Source organism: Malurus melanocephalus, unplaced genomic scaffold (assembly GCF_030028575.1).
Source record: "Malurus melanocephalus ecotype Western Australia unplaced genomic scaffold, MMel_1.1 scaffold_123, whole genome shotgun sequence".
Taxonomy (NCBI): Eukaryota; Metazoa; Chordata; class Aves; order Passeriformes; family Maluridae; genus Malurus; species Malurus melanocephalus.
The window spans coordinates 1,787,385-1,806,447 of NW_026623355.1; the positions used below are offsets into that span (position 1 = coordinate 1,787,385).

Below are 19,063 nucleotides of genomic sequence, written 5' to 3' on the forward strand. Positions count from 1 at the left end.
CGAGTGGGTTGGTGAGCATGCAGATCTGCTGCATCAATGTTCACAAAAAGATGTTGATGGCACATCATGCTTGAACTGTTCAGGAAACCGAGYGGAAGATGATGTGTTAGAAAACTGTAGGAGCATGACATCTGTATATAATAGCCGCTATTTCAGGGACAGTATTCATCCCTGGATACTTAGGCTAATAAAATGCACTGACTGCGGCAAAGAAGAACTAAGATGCTTGATGGAAACAATAAAACAGTCTTTATAAACTTATCCAGGACTATGAACCTTAACATTGGGTATTAATAATTAAGTGCTTGCTATTTATGTAATAATGTACTTGATGTTACCTTCCTATTCTGAACCTCTGGAGTTCTTAGTTGGTGACATGAAATATATATTGAAATAATCAACAAAAATGTAAGGACTTTTAATTAATGCTGTATACTTAAGGTGATTGTGAAGTCCAACAAACGTTAGGAGGGCATGTCCATTGGTATTGTTGATTATATGTTGTGAGAAAAAATACATTTGAATTTCCAAAGCACGCAGGATGCCATCACTTCTWTAAGTGAGAAGGCAGAGGCCATTCTCTGGTCCCTCAGGCCCGGTGMCAGGGCAGATCCGTGAGGGCAGTTTCCCAATTCACTGCCACTTTCCGAGCCTCCCCTTGGAAAACATTGCCCTCTTCTTTCTGGATGAGGCTAGCTAAAGAGGCTTCACACCTGGGTTCATAAGTCTCTTATTTCTCCCAGTTTCCTTTGTTAAAGCCCTGACAGAACTTGACTCCCTCTGTGGGAGAGAGGGAGACGCCAACTCTATTTCCGGTCCCTCTCAGGTCCAACCCCAGAGCGAGCGGGGCAGCAGCACCTCATCTCGCCTCTCCTGCTCCTTCGCAGGGCCTCGTAGGGCACCTCTCAGGGGTGCAGTGCTTCCCTGAATCCCAGAGGCCCCGGGAAGCGGCGGCAGCAGCGGCACAGCCCCGGAGCCGCCCGGCCGAGCCCGGCCCGCGGCGCGACGTTGAACGGCCCCGCCCAGCACGCGGCCGCGGCCGAGGCGCCGCGCGAAGGCCGCCCCGCCCGGCCGGCGCTGAGGGACGGACCGGGCACAGCGGATCCACGGCCAGCGGGATCGCGGGACAGGGGCGCTGCCGGCGGCTGGAGGTGGGCTGGGCATCCCCCGGCCCGCAGGAGGGCACGGGGGTGGGGACGGGGCGAAGGGCCGGGCGGGGGAGATTTTGTTTCTTGCGAGCTGTGGGGCTTCAAGTGCAGTGCCATTTCGAGCGAAGGGATACGTTCAGTTTCTGGTAACTCGTGGGGATTTTTCACGAAAGAAGCGTCGATTCCCTTTCACGCATTTAGGAAAGAGCCTTCCAAACACTTGAGATGGGCGCTCGTAAGATGACWGCAGTTAATGTCCAACTTGTCAAGGCCTTTTTGCAGGTGCCAGAAGGCTTTCCTGGGCAGCTCTGCCATGGGGATGACCGCACACAAGCAGTGTGGCGTTGTGAGGGGAATGTCTTGGGATACTGTCCCTACTGCAGTAGTCTCTCATGGAAGTCGTTTATTTCTCAGCTATTAAAACGATTCTTTCCTTGGTAGTGGTCGGAAGTAACACTAGTAGTGGAGGATTTTGGTGTAGATAACTTGTTGAGATCTTTCCTAGCCTCTTCCTTGGGGAGAGCGGGTCGAAATGTGTTTTGCTGTCACTGCACAACTGGTTTTTATAGTCGAAACACTATAAAAAATACAGGTTTGCTGCGTTCTAGAAGCTGGCTAACCTCTTAAACAGGCTTTCCTGTTTTCAAAAAGTGTGCATACAGTTTGTGGTCAGGACATGAAAGAAAACTTGCCTGTTGTTTCTTTTTCACTCTTCTGAGGCAAATGTGTACTATCACTACATTGCTTTCTGTGGAAATTCAGTATCTAGGATAAATATGATTTATAAAAGCATTCCTAATCCAGGTAAAATTTAATATGCCATCCATATCTGTAGTCATAGTTAATTCAGGTGCAGGAATTTTCATTGCTGGTTTTGACTACATATTTAAGTCTTCCTTTTTTAAGATGAGCGGGTGGGAAAATCAGAGAATCAGACCAGGATTTTTTTCCTAGTTTTAGTTAAATTGTTCTAATTCAGACAGTAACCATTACATGTTTGGTTTGTAGACCTGAGTGAGCTCAAAGTTAACAAGTTGGAAAATTATTACTTGACTATGTTAGAAGTGTTCAAAAATGACTATGTTAGAARTGTTCAAAAAATTATAACGTAGTAAAATCTCAGCGATTTTTTGTTTTCTTTCTATAACACAAAGACCAGCTAAAGTGGGGTATGATGCTGGGTTGTATTTTAAATTGCCTAACTTCTCTTYCCTGTTTCATAGTGAAAATGGATAATGTAGTTGTAACTCTTGCAGTTGTGATCATTTCTTTATTTTTTTTTTTGATGTAACAATTATTCCCTTGTCTCTTAAACTTTCTTACAGAAAAAAAGAATCAGTATAATTTTTATTATGTCAGTTGTTCTTTCTGGCATTCTTTTTCTCTAAAAGTGGCTGAAGTTCCTGCAAATCATAGAATCTCCCAGTTGCCAAAAGATAGGGGAATTGGGAAGGAGATGCATTAAGATACAGATATTACGAATGAACATTTTCCAACTGATTGGTTACTTAAAAGTGCAAGATTTTTCAGCCYGACACCACCCTAGCAGTTTTTGATGCTTTTATAGTGGCTAAACTGAGTGTGAAGATACAAAAAATTGTATTAATTGAACTAAAGTAGTTCTGTAAGTTTATGTAAGGAATTCCTGTGCAGACAGCAGATTGTAAGGGGTATGCTGATGCTAATTAATTGAAAACCCATTGAACTAAATTGTTGGAAAATACTTTAATTCCATCCTATGTCCCTATCTCCTTTCTCCAAATGTATACATAGATATATAGGGAAAAAGTCTTGAGAAGGTAGGGAAGCTCAGTTGGAAGGAAAAATGTGATAGGTGTCTCATTCTGGCTTCATGCAAATTTTATCCAGCATATTCAATCATCTAAAAAAATATATGCATCAGATCTTTCTGCTTTTTCCTGCCCAGATATAATATTGCCTTGTCAAACACAAATAAGCAGGAGTAGGTAGATTGCTCTTCTTGCTTAACATCCATATGTGAAACTGAATGCTAATGATTTCAGCTGTTTTTTTGAAGTGCGATGTTTCAAAATGTTACAGAAGCAAAAAAGTTTATTGGCAAATCCCTTCAGCCAGCACGACCTGTGCATCAGCTGTCTTCTAAACAAGGTGAGTAGCATGACTAARGTGCAGTTCACTTTACCAAAGTTTGGGTTGTGCTTAGGGGAAAAAACAAGGATGATTAAGGCATCTCATTTTGCTTTGGTTTGTTTTTAAATTACGTTGTTCAAACTACAGTGAATAAATATCTTGCTTTGTGTTGATCATCATCAACTCTCTGTGTACATCATCTCTGTGATAAAATCTGAATTCAAACTATGTTAGGTTTGTACAGAACTCTTGGTGCTGCTCTTCTAGCTTGACATCTGAAATCTGGCTTCAGAAAGCTGTATCAGACTTCTCTGTTGAATTTGGATTTCTTGGGTTAGTTGACTCCTGCTATTGAAAGCATAAAGTACACATCATTAACAAATAAATTATTTAGATTTTATTGCAAGTACGGTCCACTGCACTGCATTGTTCTTGCCTAGCTTTCATGCGAGTTTAAAACAAAAAAAACGAAGTTTAAGAAAAGAATCATGCAGTATTTATGTCAGGTGTGAACATTTTGGTTTTGTTTTTAAATCTCTATATGCTTCCTAGATATTGAAGTATTACAGCTGTTTTTATTGTTAAGTTAGAAATTTTTGGTGGCCAGAAAATCATCAGCTGTGCTGGTGTGGACTAAAGCTAAATGACATCATAMATTTTTTACTTTGTATAAAATTTATTGAAGAAATGAAAAAGGGGTCCTGTGGTGATATAGAGYTTTTAAGTTACGAATAAATGTCCATATAATCTCTGTGCAGCAAGAAATGTTCTAGGGGCACATACCACAAAATAATCCTGTGGAGTCTGTTGAAATTACTTTTTCTTAATGTTTTGTCTTCACCAGCATCACCCATTGCATTAAACATCCGGACTGAATTACCCAGCAGCACTGAAGCATGTTTGCAGAGTAAGGTTAACTGGGTGAGTATTGAGTGAGTATATAATTATTTATAAATTGGAGGTCAGCTGAWCCACGGTGTAATCAAATGAAAAGAGTTTCCAGCTAGGAGTGTTCTTCATGCTGAGTGTTTTAAACCAGCACTGTCCAAACTGTGGAGAAGAGTTAGGAGTTTCAGGAGTGTCTTTCCCTGGTATTTGCATGCACTGACAGCTGAAAAATGCAGCTTAGGAATTTAAGATTCTTGTGAAAGTCTGTGTGGCCTTTCTTTAGTCTTCATTAAATTTAAGTCAGTTCTTTTAAACTTTGAGTAGCATATATTCTGTCTTTGTTTATTATGTGTAAGTAATACTAGAATGTTCTTTGTTAGGACATGCACAAATTCTTCTGAAACAGCAAACATCATAAAACTTCATACTTTATTGCTACAAATGCATGGGTTTGGACATGATATAGATATGTCCTTCAGGCTTGAAATTGGTTGTAGCTGTTAGCTGCGAATGTTTAATGTTTTATAGCCTGAGTTTGATTTTCTGTTGGTTTTGATTTTAATGTTTTCAGAGAGTTGATAGATGGGGTTTTTTGTTAGAACAAATGCCTGTTACTTCATTTTTGCTATATTTTTTTTATTTTAGAAGAGTTTTATCTATCCTGTGGTCCTTCTTTATTGTATGAAGCTTTTCTTTTAAAAAAATTWAAAAAAAAAAAAAGTTAGGTCTTGGGAGCCTATCTTTGATCCCACATTGGGAAATTACCACATTTGTCTTTTGAGCACTAGTTATTGGGGAAAASAAACTATTCTCTTTTAAATAAGCCTCTGATCATCAGTGTTGTAATATTCAGTTTCATCAGTACTTGGCTACAAGTAGCTGCATATTGCATTCGTTTGATATGAGTGCAAATGTATTTTTTATATTTTTTAAAACTTTTGCTTTGATGTACTATATGGAAAAGGCTTTTTAATACTTTTGACCGTGAACTGTTTCAGGGTGCCCCAAATACCATCTAAAGAGAGTCCTATGAACCCCTGCTTGGTTATATCCACTTCTTGCCCTCTTCCCATCTGACTCAGAATGGTGTTAAGATTCCGCAGCGAAACCTGTAGAGCCTTTTTAACTAAAACAAACTGTTGAGGATAATCTGCTTTCTGACTTTCCAAAACACTTTCTTCAAGGTTTTGGCAGCTGGGCAAAACTTATACTGTGGATATTGGGTCTTGATGCTTATGAAAGAAACCTTTTTKCTAAGTGAGAGACTCCAAGTCCATYCTTTGGTCTTAAGGAAAGTAATTCCTGCTYTTATTGTTCCTGAATGTAGCAGCTTGTGTCTGTGGTCTAGGTGGGATAATAGAAAAGGACATAATTCTGTTCTTTTTAAAAACTAGCAATAGCACTGTAAAATTCTGTGTAAAAATGTCTGTCAAATATGTTCACTTGTATAGCTTTATTGAACTATTCCTTTGTTGTGTGTAATCAAGAGGAACAAATGTTCTACAGGTTCAAGTTAAACTGTGTTGCAATTGTTATTTTTAACTAAGAAACATGTGTTCTTTCTTTAATATGCTTCAAGAAGGTAAGCTTCATAACTTTCCTTCCTCATTTTAGTCACCTGAAATGAGTGAAGTGAAGATCTTGACTCAAACTGTGGTGCTCTGTCAACCAAAACAACATGAATCAGGAGCAAAAAAAGGTAAAATAGTGCATGGGGAACTGTGTCAGGATTGTTTTTTCTGGATGGAGGACACCTGAACTTTGAAGTGATGTGGGCTGCATTTTTTTTTTTTTTCTGATTAGCCAGTGCATTGGTGGTTTGGAGAGCAATATGAAACTTTTCTGGTTTTCACACAACCCTCTAGAGAAAGTGTAAAAGTTGACTGTAACTGAGGTGGAAAGCTTCTGCTGTAAAGGTGTTTGCATATAGGGATGTAACTGTCTTTTAAAAAACCCGAACAAACCAAACGAAACCAACGAATAAAAAACAACCAACCCCTCCAAAAGAGATCTCAAACATAAAAAAAAATCTTAACACAAAATCCTGGGTTTGTATAGATTTCTTATGTGTGTGTAAGTATAGATTTGAGGTACGTCCTTTAGCCTGTTGTAGGGGTGAGTTGTGGCATACAGACTAGGGAAGGTAATCAATTCAAGAACTCAGCATTTTGGCTTCCTTGTCCTACTCTTACTATGGTGATTTTGAAATACAAATACTTGAGTGGTTAGATATGAATTAGTTTTTATGATTAATCCTGAACAGTTTCTTTTTGTGTCAGTACTGTCCTTAAGATTTGCTTCTTACACTTTTCCCTCTGTACTGCCTGCCCCTGTACTCATAGAGTATTGGTTGTTTAAACAAATCAAAATTTTACTCTTTTTTTTTCTGTAAGAGAAATCTCAGAGAAAAAAATGGATTCTCACAGTACTTCTCTACCCCTTCTGCCCCTTCATCAGAATGAATGATTCTTCATTCTTAGTCATGTCACAGAAAMTGCATCACTGATCTAGGTTATTGAGACAATTTCTTGTCTGTGTGTTCTGTAATCAGGCATCCACCTGTAGTCTCCAATCTTTGAGTAATCTCTGATCATGTGGTTTGTTCTGTTGCCCTTAGCACTCAAAAATTGAAAGAATTTGATTAAGTTTTATTGAGTCTTTCCTATTCTTCTCAGTTTGAGGTTACCATCTCTCAGATTCTTGAGCAGTATTCTATTCTGTCATGTTACTGACTGGAAAATCAAGTCTTCCATGTATCCCTTTCATGCTCAGGTTCATTTCTTCTATTGTTCTTGTTCTTGACAAATAGAATACAGTTCTGTTCTTTGGATCTAGTTAGATGTCAGACTGATAAATTCTGTCTGTTTGGTGCTGTCTTTCTGGTCCTTTCTCATTGATTCTGCCTGTGGTGTGCATAGATTGTTTTGTTCTRCAAGATCTTAAATGGCTTTTCATCACATCCTGGTCTCCTGTATAAGCCATCACTTTGGATCTTTTTCAGTGGTTAATTGCTCTGTGATGCATCGCTGAGTCTACTCCACAGTTGTCCACAATGTCAGACTTATATTTGTTTTTAAAGGGCTTTTGTTTGTTTGCTGGTTGTTACCTTTTCCTTCAGAGTAACACAGCTTTAAAGGTCCTGCTATTCAGCTGCAGCTTACAAATAAGCCTTTTGTTTTYTTCCTTTTTTCCCCATGAATGGTAAAAGTTCTTCTAGAACTCCGTTTATGTTCAGCTGCACTTTTAGTTCTAGAGAATAATTTCCATTTGGAATCTCTTCAGTGGTACCATGCTTTCAGTTCTTTGTCTCAGCAGTTCTTAAGTGCAGGATGGAGTTCCTATGGACCCACTTGAGCTTTTCCAGGTTTCTCTGGATGGCATCCTGCCCTTCAAGTATGTCAACTGCACCACTCCAACTTGGTGTCATCAGCAAATTTGCTGAGGGTGCAGTTGATTCCACTATCTGTCTTTGATAAAGATACTCAGCAGTACTGGTCAAAATACAAAACCCTGAAGGGTGCAAGCTCATCACTCACTGATCTACATCCACACATGTCCACTATTCTTTGGATTATAGAATRGTTTGGATTGTAGAGAACTAAAAGATAATCAAGTTCTAACCCTCTGCCGTGTGCAGRGGCACCTTCCAGTAGACCAGGTTCCTCAGAGCCTCATGCAACATGGTGCTGAACACTCCCAGGGGATCTCTGGGCAACCTTTTCCAGTGTCTCACCATCCTCACACTAAAGAATTTCTTCCTCATACCTAATTTAAACCTATCATTCTTCAGCTTAAGGCTATTCCCCCTTTTCCTATGACTACATAGCTCTGAAAAGTCCCTATCTAGCCTTCTTGTAGGCTCCCTTTATGTACTGGAAGGCTACCCCACAGTCTCCCAAGAGCTTTCTCTCCTCCAGCCTGAACAACCCCAGCTATCTAAGCCTGTCTTCGTAGGAGAGGTGTTCCAACAACTTAGGGACTTTCCTCTGGACTTATTCCAGCATCAGATCAGATGCAGCTGTCCAACCAATTTCTCATCTAATGAACAGTCCCCCTCATCTAATCCATATTTCTCCAGTTTAGAGAGAAGGATGTTGTGGGGGACTGTATCAAAGGCATTACACACGTCATTCTCTTCCTAGGTTTTTAATCAAGGGGKGAAAAAGCAAACTGAAAATTTTCAAGTATGGTCATATTCTTTAAACTGTTTTCAAAGTTACCCTCATGCCCTCCCCTATGTTCAGCAGTTACTGCAATCATTTGTTCAAAGGCAGGAAGAAATTCCATTCATAGTTGATGTCATCAGCTTCTCTCTTTTTAATATCCTACAGTCTGAGAAAAAACTGTAGTCCATCAGGTGACAGTGTAACAATCTTGCAGTACCCCCATCATTCCTAAAGGAGTAAACTTTGTCATCAAGGACCAAAGATAAAATTTATTTCTTCTTTGCCTAGTTCCTTTCCTCTTGTTTCTACTCTTATTTGAGAATATCAGCTTAAAATACAGATRTGGCTAGACATACTGTATCCAAGACTATGCTATAATAGAGACAGTGCTGTAAACTCAAATGAGAAACCTAYGTGTTCTGAGTAAAGGCCCTGACTTCTGTTAGTTCAGTGTAACCCTTCAGAGCTATTAGACTGCTATTAATCTGCCAGTTTACTTGCAGCAAGTCTCGACATTACTTCTAGGTGTTGAAAGACATTTAACTTGTTAGCGCCAAGGAAAGAGGCACCTCATTTTTGTTATCTCTCGCTTAGAAATATGTGTCATTTTGGAGTGAATTATAAACATTTTCTTGTGGGTTTCAAGACCAGTGTATGGTGTTAATTAGAACGAGATGCAGGGAGTCTGGTGTAAGGTTGGATTCACCTTTTTTTCTTCTTTTGTATTTATTTACTGTGTCAGTTTGATACAGTTGAAGTGAAATGCTCTAATTTACTACAAATTTTCCTGATGCAAGGTAAGACTTAAATTACTGCTGGTTTTAAAACTGTTTTTTTATATTCCACATGCAGCATTGCCATTCTATAATGTAAMCAAATAATTTTTCTGAATTCCCAGTCTTAATCCCCTAAACAACATTGAAGTTAGTGATTTTGTATATTTACAGAAAGGATCCAGTACAGCAGAGACTTCCTTCTGAAGCTTTCAAATGTTTCTCTCTCTCAGAAGAAGCCAGAGTTTCTTCCTGATCATCCAATTGTACTTGAGAAGCCAGTAAGTGCATTTTTTTTTGTATTAAGTGAAGTTATATTATCATCCGTGGACGTTTTGATAATCCATTTGACAGGAAACTTTTTCCCTCAGAGTMGCCTGCCAAGTTGATAAAACATTCCAAGGACAGATTGTGCAGTTCAGCACAACTTTTGTATGTAACTTCTCCAGTTGGTATTTGACATCTTTCCCTGGTTAATACTGTTTAAAGAGAAAGGGTTTTTAATTTGTTTTCAGGAAAAAGATCAGATATGTTTCCATGTTTTCAAAATAAAAGAACAATCTTGATAAATTTCCAGCTTGGTAAAGGTCTTAATCCAGTGTTGTCCAAGTATTAGTGTCCACTACAAAAGTATTAATGAGTTCGACGCAGTTTGTATTATCATTGTCTTTGGTCTTTGGTTTTGGGGAGAGATTAATAGAAGTGAGTGATGAATGTGGAGGATGTTTGCTACCTTAATGTTTGTGATAAAATAATCCTCAAATACTTCATATGCTAGGAGAAAACATCTACTGGATCACATTCCAGACCCCAAGTGTGAGAAAATCTGTGTAAACATTATCATATCAAATTAGGCTACCTACCAGGTGGCTTTTGAGACCATTGGAATGTAGTTCTGCTAGAAATAGGATTCCTGTTATGGAAGAGTATGTMCACATGATTACTGTGTTGGCCATATTTGGAGGCATTTTTAAGCTTTTAAAATTCTGTCCTTTGAAGAAACAAAAATTAACTAAAATGTGACAATAATCAGCTTTCCCTGATCTTACTTTTTATATCTTTCTATTTGTCCTCAAGATAAAAGCTGTATTTGTTTGAAAATCTSCTTTCAGATTGCGAAGTTTGAGCTCTTTAATTTCCTAACTTTCCCCCTCTCCTGCCAACTGTGTTTTTAAGGGGGCCAAATTCTGATATCTGTATGCTTTCATGTAGTTACATCATAGGAAAAAGGAGGGCCCCTACAGAAATAGAATCAGTGAGATCACCTAGTTCAACCAAAATTTCAGTGTGCTGACTGATCACGTCATCCATTTTTTTGCACAGAAACCAGAGGGRTTGATGAGATGCATGTGTAAAGTAAATGAATGATGTTTAAAAGTGGCAGAAGGTGCCTGCAAATAATTTTCTAATGACAAACAGACAATCCTACAGTGTCAGTGAGATTGTATTTTGGAGCAGGTGGTTTTTAAGCAGTTTGCCACTGAATTGAGTATTCAGACAGTTCATAACGATCTTAAGACTCCTAATTCTGAATTTTTGAAGCCACTGCTGAAGTATATACCCATTTTAGATGAAGAAAACTTCCTAGTGACTTGTACAAGGGAGATGCAGTTGTTAAAGTTGGTGGGCTGTGGACTGCGTTTGTCCTGAAGGACACTGAGGTTTTTATGAGATGTGGGGATCAGGGCTACCAATAAATAGCTCAGCATTTGAACATGTTACTGTCTTGACACGGTCTTCTAGGAAAATTTTAGATTAAGTCTCTATGATTAATGAAAACAGAACTGTTTGCCATAATAAAAAAAAATTGTGAAATTTACATGGAATAGAAAAGAGTTACAAGTAGACCCAAATGAAAACTTAAGTGCTCTGTTATAACTGAAGTAATTTGAGGGTTTGTTTGTCTTACAGGTAAAGAACAAACCTTTCATTGACATCTGCAAGAAGTGACATGTTGTTTGGAAGATCAGAAATCCATCAATGAGGGAGCTACATTTGATGTAGGTCTTCGGGATTTTTGAAGGTACTTGGGTGCCTGCAGATGGAAGTACGACCCTGTGAAACCTGTGAAAATGCCTGTTTCTTCACGTAATTGCCTGAATGCTTTAAGAGAAAAACCTTTAATTTGTGATGCCTGAAATGGTAATATGATTAAAGTGAAAATAAATAATTTTGCATATTGGTGTGGCAGAATTTTGTCATTGAGTTGTTTGTGTTATGTAGCCATGTATTTTGCCTGACCATAAATTCTAAAACAATACTTGACTAAGACTTTTTGCTTGCTTCCTACTCCCTTCCTCAGAACTACAGATGGAACAACAAATACTGGCTGTGTCAAATCTCAGATGTCTTAGGGTATCTATTCCTCTAGTTTTTTGGGGGGTGGGGGTTGACATGACTTGTTTCTTCTTAATTGAAATCTTCATCTTGATACAAGATATTCCTTAGTATTTTGTGGTTACACATACTTTCTTTCTCAGTAGGAAGCCACTTAGTAGTTATAGTTTCACTAACATGATAAATTTCTCATCATGGATCAGAACAGAAAACCTGCCTATGCATTGCATTCCTAAAAGTTCTTTGTAAATAATTGTTCAGCGTTCTTGAATTTAAAAAGTGAAAGTAATGGKAAAAACTGAGGAACAAGACAGATWTTAATCATATGTCTCATACGGGTAAATAGGTGTACCAATGCATAGTTAATTCTCTCTTTTTCCCTTAAATGAGTATGGTATCTAATAGTGAAGTGGAAAGCAATCATTCAAGTATTTTCTGAAAGGATCCTTCAGTTGACAGGCATCAATAATAACTGTTTTGTRTTAATATAATTAACTTATGAAGTTGTATTTAGACCTATAATAATAYCATTTGGCTACTGCAGGCAATATTTTAATCTCTGTCACAAATGATAATGAAAGCTAAATGAGATTGTGGTAAATGGCAATTACAGTAGTGCAAAAACCTGTCAAGTTTCATTTGATAGGCGCTAGATTTCCTTTCCTGAATGATGTAAATCTTTTTGTTGGTTGGTTTTATCACTGGGAGTTTCTTAGAGTGGGTCTTGTGGATCTTCTTTCCCAGTATGTGTCAGACAGTTTCTGTGTGTAGCTCTCAAAACTCCTAAGTGAAACTTCTTAAACTTCTTGTGTATGATTCATCAAAGTGTCTACTAAAAAGTATACAAAGGTGAGTAACTGTTATAAGGACATATGACCTACTACAATTTTTTTCACCCTTCCAGCACCTATTTAACATCATGTTCTAAAGTAGGTTATTTTAAGAATAATTTTAACACATTTTTTTTCCACTAAAAAGGAAAATTGTTACAAACTTCAGTGTAGTGTGTGATTTTTCACTTAAGGATTTTCTCTGAATCTGTGTCACGTGTCACTTGSATTTCCTTTGTAGGTCAGTAGTGACAAAAAAACCCATGCCAGCCAATAGACTGACATCTTGGCATAGGAAAAACAGCAGCTGGTTGTAAAAGAGTATGAGTAAATTTACTTTGATAAAGACAAGAAGCCTTTAAACCTATGTCAGTTGTGAGGGTAATATCAGTAACCTTTTAAAAATGGACAGATTGGTAGCTGGATCATGTCAATATGGGAAAGCCTTGRACTTCAAGCATTCCCTTTTGCTGAGTTACTTTGAGAGATAAAAAGGAGAAATTTGTCTCTTACATGGGTAAGTAGATGTTCAGGTATCCCTTTTTGTCATTCACATTTGTGTGGAGAGCCAAGGCCTTGTGAACTTTATTTGCAAAGGGCTTGATTCAGTTGTCTAAAGGTAGGCATCTGGTGTCATCTGAGATTTACCTGGAATTCCAGTCCACGTGCTGCATGGGCCAGGCATAAATGACAGACAAACTATAGGTAACTCATGTTGTCCTCAGCTGGGAGCTGGAGAACAGCTGGGTTGCTCTGCAGTATCTCACATGTACTAGATGCCTTTTGCCTCAGAACTCTACTGATAAAATGGTAGCTGAGTTGCCTTGGTCATGTGCAGGTATCTAAATGTGATGTCTTTCTTAATCTTGAACTCAGTCCTGGTCACAATTTCTGGAATACAGGACCTTACTGCAGTGAAGACTGGTGTGTTTGCAGTCTAAATTCCCCACTTATATATGGTAATTTTTCTTGTTGAGAAGAAATAAAAATAGACAAGAAGGTATTTTATTGAACATGACTTTTAAATTACTTTAGGGTACTGTTTGTAATCTTAGACTGCTAAATGACTGGAGGGAATGATCCTGTAGCATGTAGAGCTTGTCTGCCTTGTGGAGGTGTGAGGTTACAGTGGTTGCTTGCCCATTCTTGGGCTGGAGGACACACCTCAAATGCACGAGACAACAGTATGACTTGTTAGGGAATCAAGTATTGCTACTTCCAGGTSTTGCAGAATCATAGAATATCCTGAGTTAGAAGGGACCCACAAGGATCATTGAACTCCGACGCCTGGCCCTGCACAGGCTACGCTGACTCACACCATGTGCCTGAGAGCATTGTCCAAATGCTGCTTGAATTCTGTTGGGCCGTGACCACATCCTTGTTCCAGTGTTCAACCGCCCTACAGGGCAGGAACCTTTTCCTAATGCCTAACCTCAATCTCCCCTCACACAGCTTGATGCCGTTCCCTCAGCTCCTGTCACTGGGCACCAGAGAGGAGAAATCAGGCACTGCCCCTCTTCTTCCCCCCTCACAAGGAATTTGTAACTGCAGTGAGGTCTCCCCTCAGTCTGCTCCAGGCTGAACAGATCAAGTGACCTCAGCCACTCCTCATATGGCTTCCTCTGAAGGGCTTTCATCATCCTCATGTCCATCCCTTTGGACACTAATAGCTTCATATCTCTTTTACATTGAGGCACCCAAAACTGCCCCCAGCCCTTGAGGTGAGGCTACCCCAGTGCAGAGCAGAGTGGGACAATCCCCTCCCTTGCCTTGCTGGCAGTGCTGTGCCTGATGCCCCCAGGACAGGGCTGGSCCTCCTGGCTGCCAGGGCACTGCTGGCTCACATTCGACTTGCCATCAGCCAGGATCCCCTGAATGTGAGGGCAGTCTGTCAGCAACATCTGTCACCCCACTGATGACCAGGTGRATTGAGGTGACAGGGCTGGCTAGGTAGGTGTCCCCTTCCTCCCTCAAGGCTCATGTGCGCCCCTACCAAAGCTGCACACTGGTTGAAGAGGGTGGTCTCCCCCATGGTTATGGTGCTGTTCATTGCTCAAGGATATACAGTAGCACTGTTCCCCTGCTAGAGCCTGCAAACAAGCTCAAAGGTTTATGGCTATTTATGTTGTAACATCAGTTTCTCTGAAGACTTTGCAGTGACCTGCCAGAGATCCAAAGAAAATATTTTCTTAGTGGTAAGGACATAGAGATTGTGAAATGTTAAGTSTGGGGATCTACAGTGAAAACAGATACAGAGATATGTTTCTTCTTGCAAGGGCAAGGGCTAGAGCCTGTTAAGACAAGATAGTGTTGCTTTGTCTTCTTGTGAGCAGAAAATATCTTGGGGGAAGCTCTGTAAAAGCTTGGGGGAAGCTCTCTRTAAAAGAGTTGTCCCTATGTTTATTCTCTTAATTAATGACTTAACAGCTTCTCTGCAGACATGTATGAAAATGTGTGTCCAGGTTCATACTTCTTTTGTAAAAAGAGACTAGAGCAATGTTAAGTAATGATTGTTTATTAACACAATAATAAAACTTTCCACAAATATTTAGTCATACATTCAAGACATACTTTTCTGTGACAGTTTGGACTTCATATACAAAATAAGTAGTTTATCTTAGTTGTCTTATTTTTGTTTTYAGAATGCATCATTTCACTGAACTAGTCACGAGAAGGTAATAAATAAGCAGTTTTTCAGATTTTAGAATAAAGTGGGAAAGATCCCATCCATAATAACAAACATCACATCATAAATTCACCTGTACACTGCAGTATGAATGTTAGTGTAATGAAAAACAATACAACATTAACATTACTTGGAACCACAGCTTCTAGTTGTTATTGAGGACCCACCATGATGCTGAAAGAGAACAAAATTTATTTATTTGTTAACATAAATGGCATTTCTTTTTTTTTAACCTCTGGTAAAAATCCTAAATAATASCTATAACTTATATAGAGAAAAAATTGTTTATATATGCAGCTAATATTGGTGAGAAAAAATGCTCAGAATGCTGGGAGAGCTGAATATAAGTGGTGGGAAGGTGGCTCTGTCCCAATAATTGTATCTCTTTTTGATATAATCCAAAGAAGCATTAATGTATCACAGGTGTGGTTTCATAGGATGAAGCACCCAGATCCCAGAGAGCAAAACACATAAATCCTTGGTCCTGTGCTGCTGTGTGTGTGTCAGGATTTAAGCTAAGCACTGTGTTCCCCAGGTGGTTGTGTTACCTTTAATGACCTTCTTTCCTGGTGACRTTATTTACATCTGGTAGGTGTTTTATACAACTCAAGGAATTAATAATGTTTTGTCCTCAAAAACAAGAGAACTGATGGACTTGTAAAATGYCATTCCCATTGAAAGTTCTGTAATCACCAGATTATAGACAGTGCTGGGTTGAAACCAATTTGTGTTTCTTCCCACCAGCTATCCTTTGGCCTTTTGAAATGGAACCTTAGGCAGAGAGGAACCACCAGATTTATGGAGATGGGAAAGAAGAAAAGGAATTGTGACTCTGAGATGCCAAGTGCCCTTTGCAAAGGGATGATCTAGGTTCAGTAGGTTTCACCCTACACCAATTTATGAACAGATATTTTTTCTTGTGTATGCATCCAAAGGAGCTTCCATTAATGCTATCTTAAGTGAAAATTATTATTCATGAAGAAAAACTATGAGAAGATACTTAGGAGTCTTACCTCTTGGTAAGACTTTGGACTATGAAAGCCTTGTAGTCTCTGGAACATCAGTGGATTAATGAATTTCAGCCTCCAGAAATGCCGATTTAACTATTTATTTCAAGAATAGTAGTGTTAGAAGTTTTCAAGAGTTTTCCTCTACTTATGTTTTCTTCACCCAAAAGTGCTCTAGAGTCCTCAAGTACAGATCTTGTATAAAAATGAGGCATTCACTGAAGGTGAACGGAGTGATTTATGCCACCCTGCTAGATGGGCTGAAGAAACTGGGTGAGTTAACGGGTTCATGACTGGTTTTAATAAGTTGTGCATCCCATTAACTGATGGTAAATGAATTTTTTTTTAGGATAATACTGGATCCAGCAATCTTGAAATTTTGTCTTCCTGAACATTCTTGGCCACAGAAGTGTATCCTTACTAATTTTAATTAATTGGGAAAGTCTTATGGGTTGTAAATTTTGATTGAATCAGATTCAGATTACAATTTGCAATTGATTCAGTTCTTAGCTACCCAAATGTGTAAAAGAATTTGGAAATTTCTCAGCTAGGGTAAATTTGTTTTTAGAATAGAGCTTATCTGAGCCTATCTAATTGCAGACAGGTTGGGTTTTTTTTCCTTCTGATTTTACAGTGACACTATGGTGTCTACAATTCTTTTGTAAAGTGTTCTGGTAGGATTGAAGCCATCATTTCAAGAACATTTTCTGTCTTTCAAACACAAGTATGATTTCTATAAATCTGTTGTGGGAAGCACTTTCCATGAAACAGAGTTCAAATCACTGCACAGATGTCTAAATTACAGGTAATATAAAATTGTACAACGAATGGTGAATGAATTAATTCAGATTGCCCCCCCCTACTACCCCAGCAAGGAGTGCACAGTGAGAAATGCTGTTTCTATGGTAACTGTCTGCCAGGATAGAGTGCTGCAGACTGAAATCCTTCTTAGCAGGCAGAGTAAATGCTTTAATGAGTACTTGGAATCCAATTTCAGACACTTCCATATTTAGGCATTTAAAAATTATGTTTACATTTCATTTTATGTTAATTGCTACCCATGAGTAAACTATCTTGGAACACTGCTGGATCATGTGCAGTCTCTTGGACACAAAGAATTTTGGGAAAAGGCTTGATTGTTTCCTACAGTCAAGTTTGTCTTAAATCCAACCATATCCCAGTAAGATACAAGATTTACAGAGATTCTTGGTTCATTAACTGCAATCTCCTGATTCTGCAGGAATCCCTGGCACATAATTTTGTATATAGATCAGGCTCATGAGGTCTGAAGATGTCTTGGATGGTTTCTTTTAAGGAGAAACTCCAGGTACAGGGCTACATTTATTTTTCTACTAAGTGGGGTTTTATTATTTTAAATTTAATCTGTGCTCAGACATACAGGAAATTAGGGCTTCATTGTCATAGATTTGTGTTCCCTAAAATAAAATAACATTACTGTCCTCTCAGTAAATATGGGACTGATGCTTTCTTTGCTTTATCCTGTACCTGAACTGTCTCTTTTAACTCTCATTTCTAGGAGGAAGAAGATGTTACATGCTTATCGGTTTGTACTAGGAATAACAATTTGGTATATTTACCACCTTGTTTTTTTTAACATAGCAGGAAGTATGTACAATAAGTTGGTTAGTAAATATCACTTACAAGTAATTAAGACTCCCTTTGATAAATGTAAGTAGGAATAAGTTGAGGTCTTAATCAAAAAGCATTTTTTTTTCCTTGAAAAGCTTAAACAGGGTCTATTTTACCATTCACAAATAGTGTTGTTTATTCTAGATATTTTCTTAAATAGTGTATGTTAGTGTAACTTCACCTTATGTAAAATAAAACACAGTAGGTCTTCTCCTTACTGATGCATTTTATACTTCTGTGGTTAAAATAAAAACGTTTGGACTCCCTTTCTCCTCTATACCAAAGAAGATCTGACTAAGGGTGATATTATGTAGTGGTCTTGCATATGGAACACACTAATATAATACAAYCTTTCATATGAAACAAACAAAATGTGAAAAGTTGGTATTTACCAGGGACTAGCATTGTTGTGATGAGCTCTGGAGTTTCCAAGAAATCCACATTACTCCTTTGGAAGGCCTTGCTGTAATTCATTTCAAGGTGGCTAAGTAATTGTAAAAAACCAAAACAAAACAAAATGAGTTTTTTAAAGAGGTTAAATTTTTTTTWAAATTATCTTTAGAAATTTTACAAATAATGTGGTAATAGAGATTCTGTGCTTCAAAACTTGGGGTGATAGTGGGAGAGGAGACCATAAGCTATGAAGTGCTTGCATGTTATATTAAACACAGGTTTTCTTCTGTGCGGCACACTGTCACTCTGATGCTCATCTTTTGGCTGTGATCCAGTACAGTGTAGACGTGTGTTATCAGTTGTGTTGAGTCTTTGTGAGAGGAAACCCAGTAAAACTGGGGTTTTCTTTGAGAGGAAAGCAACTGAGCTTCAAGAGACTTCTCCATCTCCCTAAGAGTGGGTTCTGTCTACAAATTCAGTATCATAGGGTTTGTTTGAGTCTTTTTWAACTAAATGTAGATAAGAACAGCCTTTTTATCTCTACTCAATTTCTTAATCATCTGCCTGCTAGAGGCTAGAATTCAGCTGCAGAATGCTTAATCACTATAATTTCTATTTTGGGYCCAAAAGAGACACTCAGGGAATCTGTTGGATGGGTTCCTGTGGTGCAGGTTGGGAAGGTTTGGGAGAACTCCCCATAACTACTTGCATGCTGAAGTTTGCTGCAGGGTGGCACACCTGGTTCTATAATTGGGTCTTTTTGTTTCTTCTTTATCATGGAGCTCTGGTAATATTGCTGTCTTCCTGTTTTTTGTCTCTGATGAACTAACATCCATCTGATGCTATATCTTTATGTACTTACTGTCAGACTGTTTCTGTTTTGAATCACCTTTGTCTTTCTGACATTTTCATTTATGCTTTGATATATTTAAGCCTTTAGCAACTGAAGTATTGTTCTGAAATACTGTGATATATTTAGCAAAAAATCAGCAGTATTTAATTTGTACACAGTCTCTCTACACTATTAATTTCTAACCTTCAAAACTTTATGTTTTACCAAAAAAAAAAAAAAA

At 38.4% G+C, this 19,063-nt stretch overlaps 2 protein-coding genes across 2 annotated transcripts in view; one reads left to right on the forward strand and one right to left on the reverse strand.

Annotated features, from left to right (window-relative positions):
• The first annotated feature begins 2,518 nt into the window (after positions 1-2,518).
• Positions 2,519-11,270, forward strand: CUNH8orf88 (chromosome unknown C8orf88 homolog). Its single transcript, XM_057370370.1, has 5 exons — positions 2,519-3,278; positions 4,105-4,181; positions 5,763-5,847; positions 9,262-9,368; positions 10,999-11,270. Exons 1-5 carry the CDS (start codon positions 3,191-3,193, stop codon positions 11,035-11,037), a joined length of 396 nt encoding a protein of 131 aa, XP_057226353.1. The 5' UTR covers positions 2,519-3,190; the 3' UTR covers positions 11,038-11,270.
• Positions 11,271-14,772: 3,502 nt separating this feature from the next.
• NECAB1 (N-terminal EF-hand calcium binding protein 1) overlaps positions 14,773-19,063 on the reverse strand; it is a 53,382-nt gene continuing 49,091 nt past the window's right edge. Inside the window, exons 12-13 of the mRNA XM_057370366.1 lie at positions 17,990-18,081; positions 14,773-15,114 (exon numbers count right to left, since the gene is read on the reverse strand). Of these exons, the coding sequence (XP_057226349.1) occupies positions 15,086-15,114; positions 17,990-18,081 (121 nt within the window). The 3' untranslated portion in view covers positions 14,773-15,085. The remainder of the gene's footprint in view (positions 15,115-17,989; positions 18,082-19,063) is intronic.

What these genes read in the sequence shown, in the direction of transcription:
- CUNH8orf88 (XM_057370370.1), top strand. Translation starts at nt 3,191, where the DNA reads ATGTTTCAAAATGTTACAGAAGCAAAAAAGTTTATTGGCAAATCCCTT. An exon ending in TCAGCTGTCTTCTAAACAAG is followed by an intron (nt 3,279 to 4,104) that starts GTGAGTAGCATG and finishes TGTCTTCACCAG; the next exon opens with CATCACCCATTGCATTAAAC. An exon ending in TGCAGAGTAAGGTTAACTGG is followed by an intron (nt 4,182 to 5,762) that starts GTGAGTATTGAG and finishes TCCTCATTTTAG; the next exon opens with TCACCTGAAATGAGTGAAGT.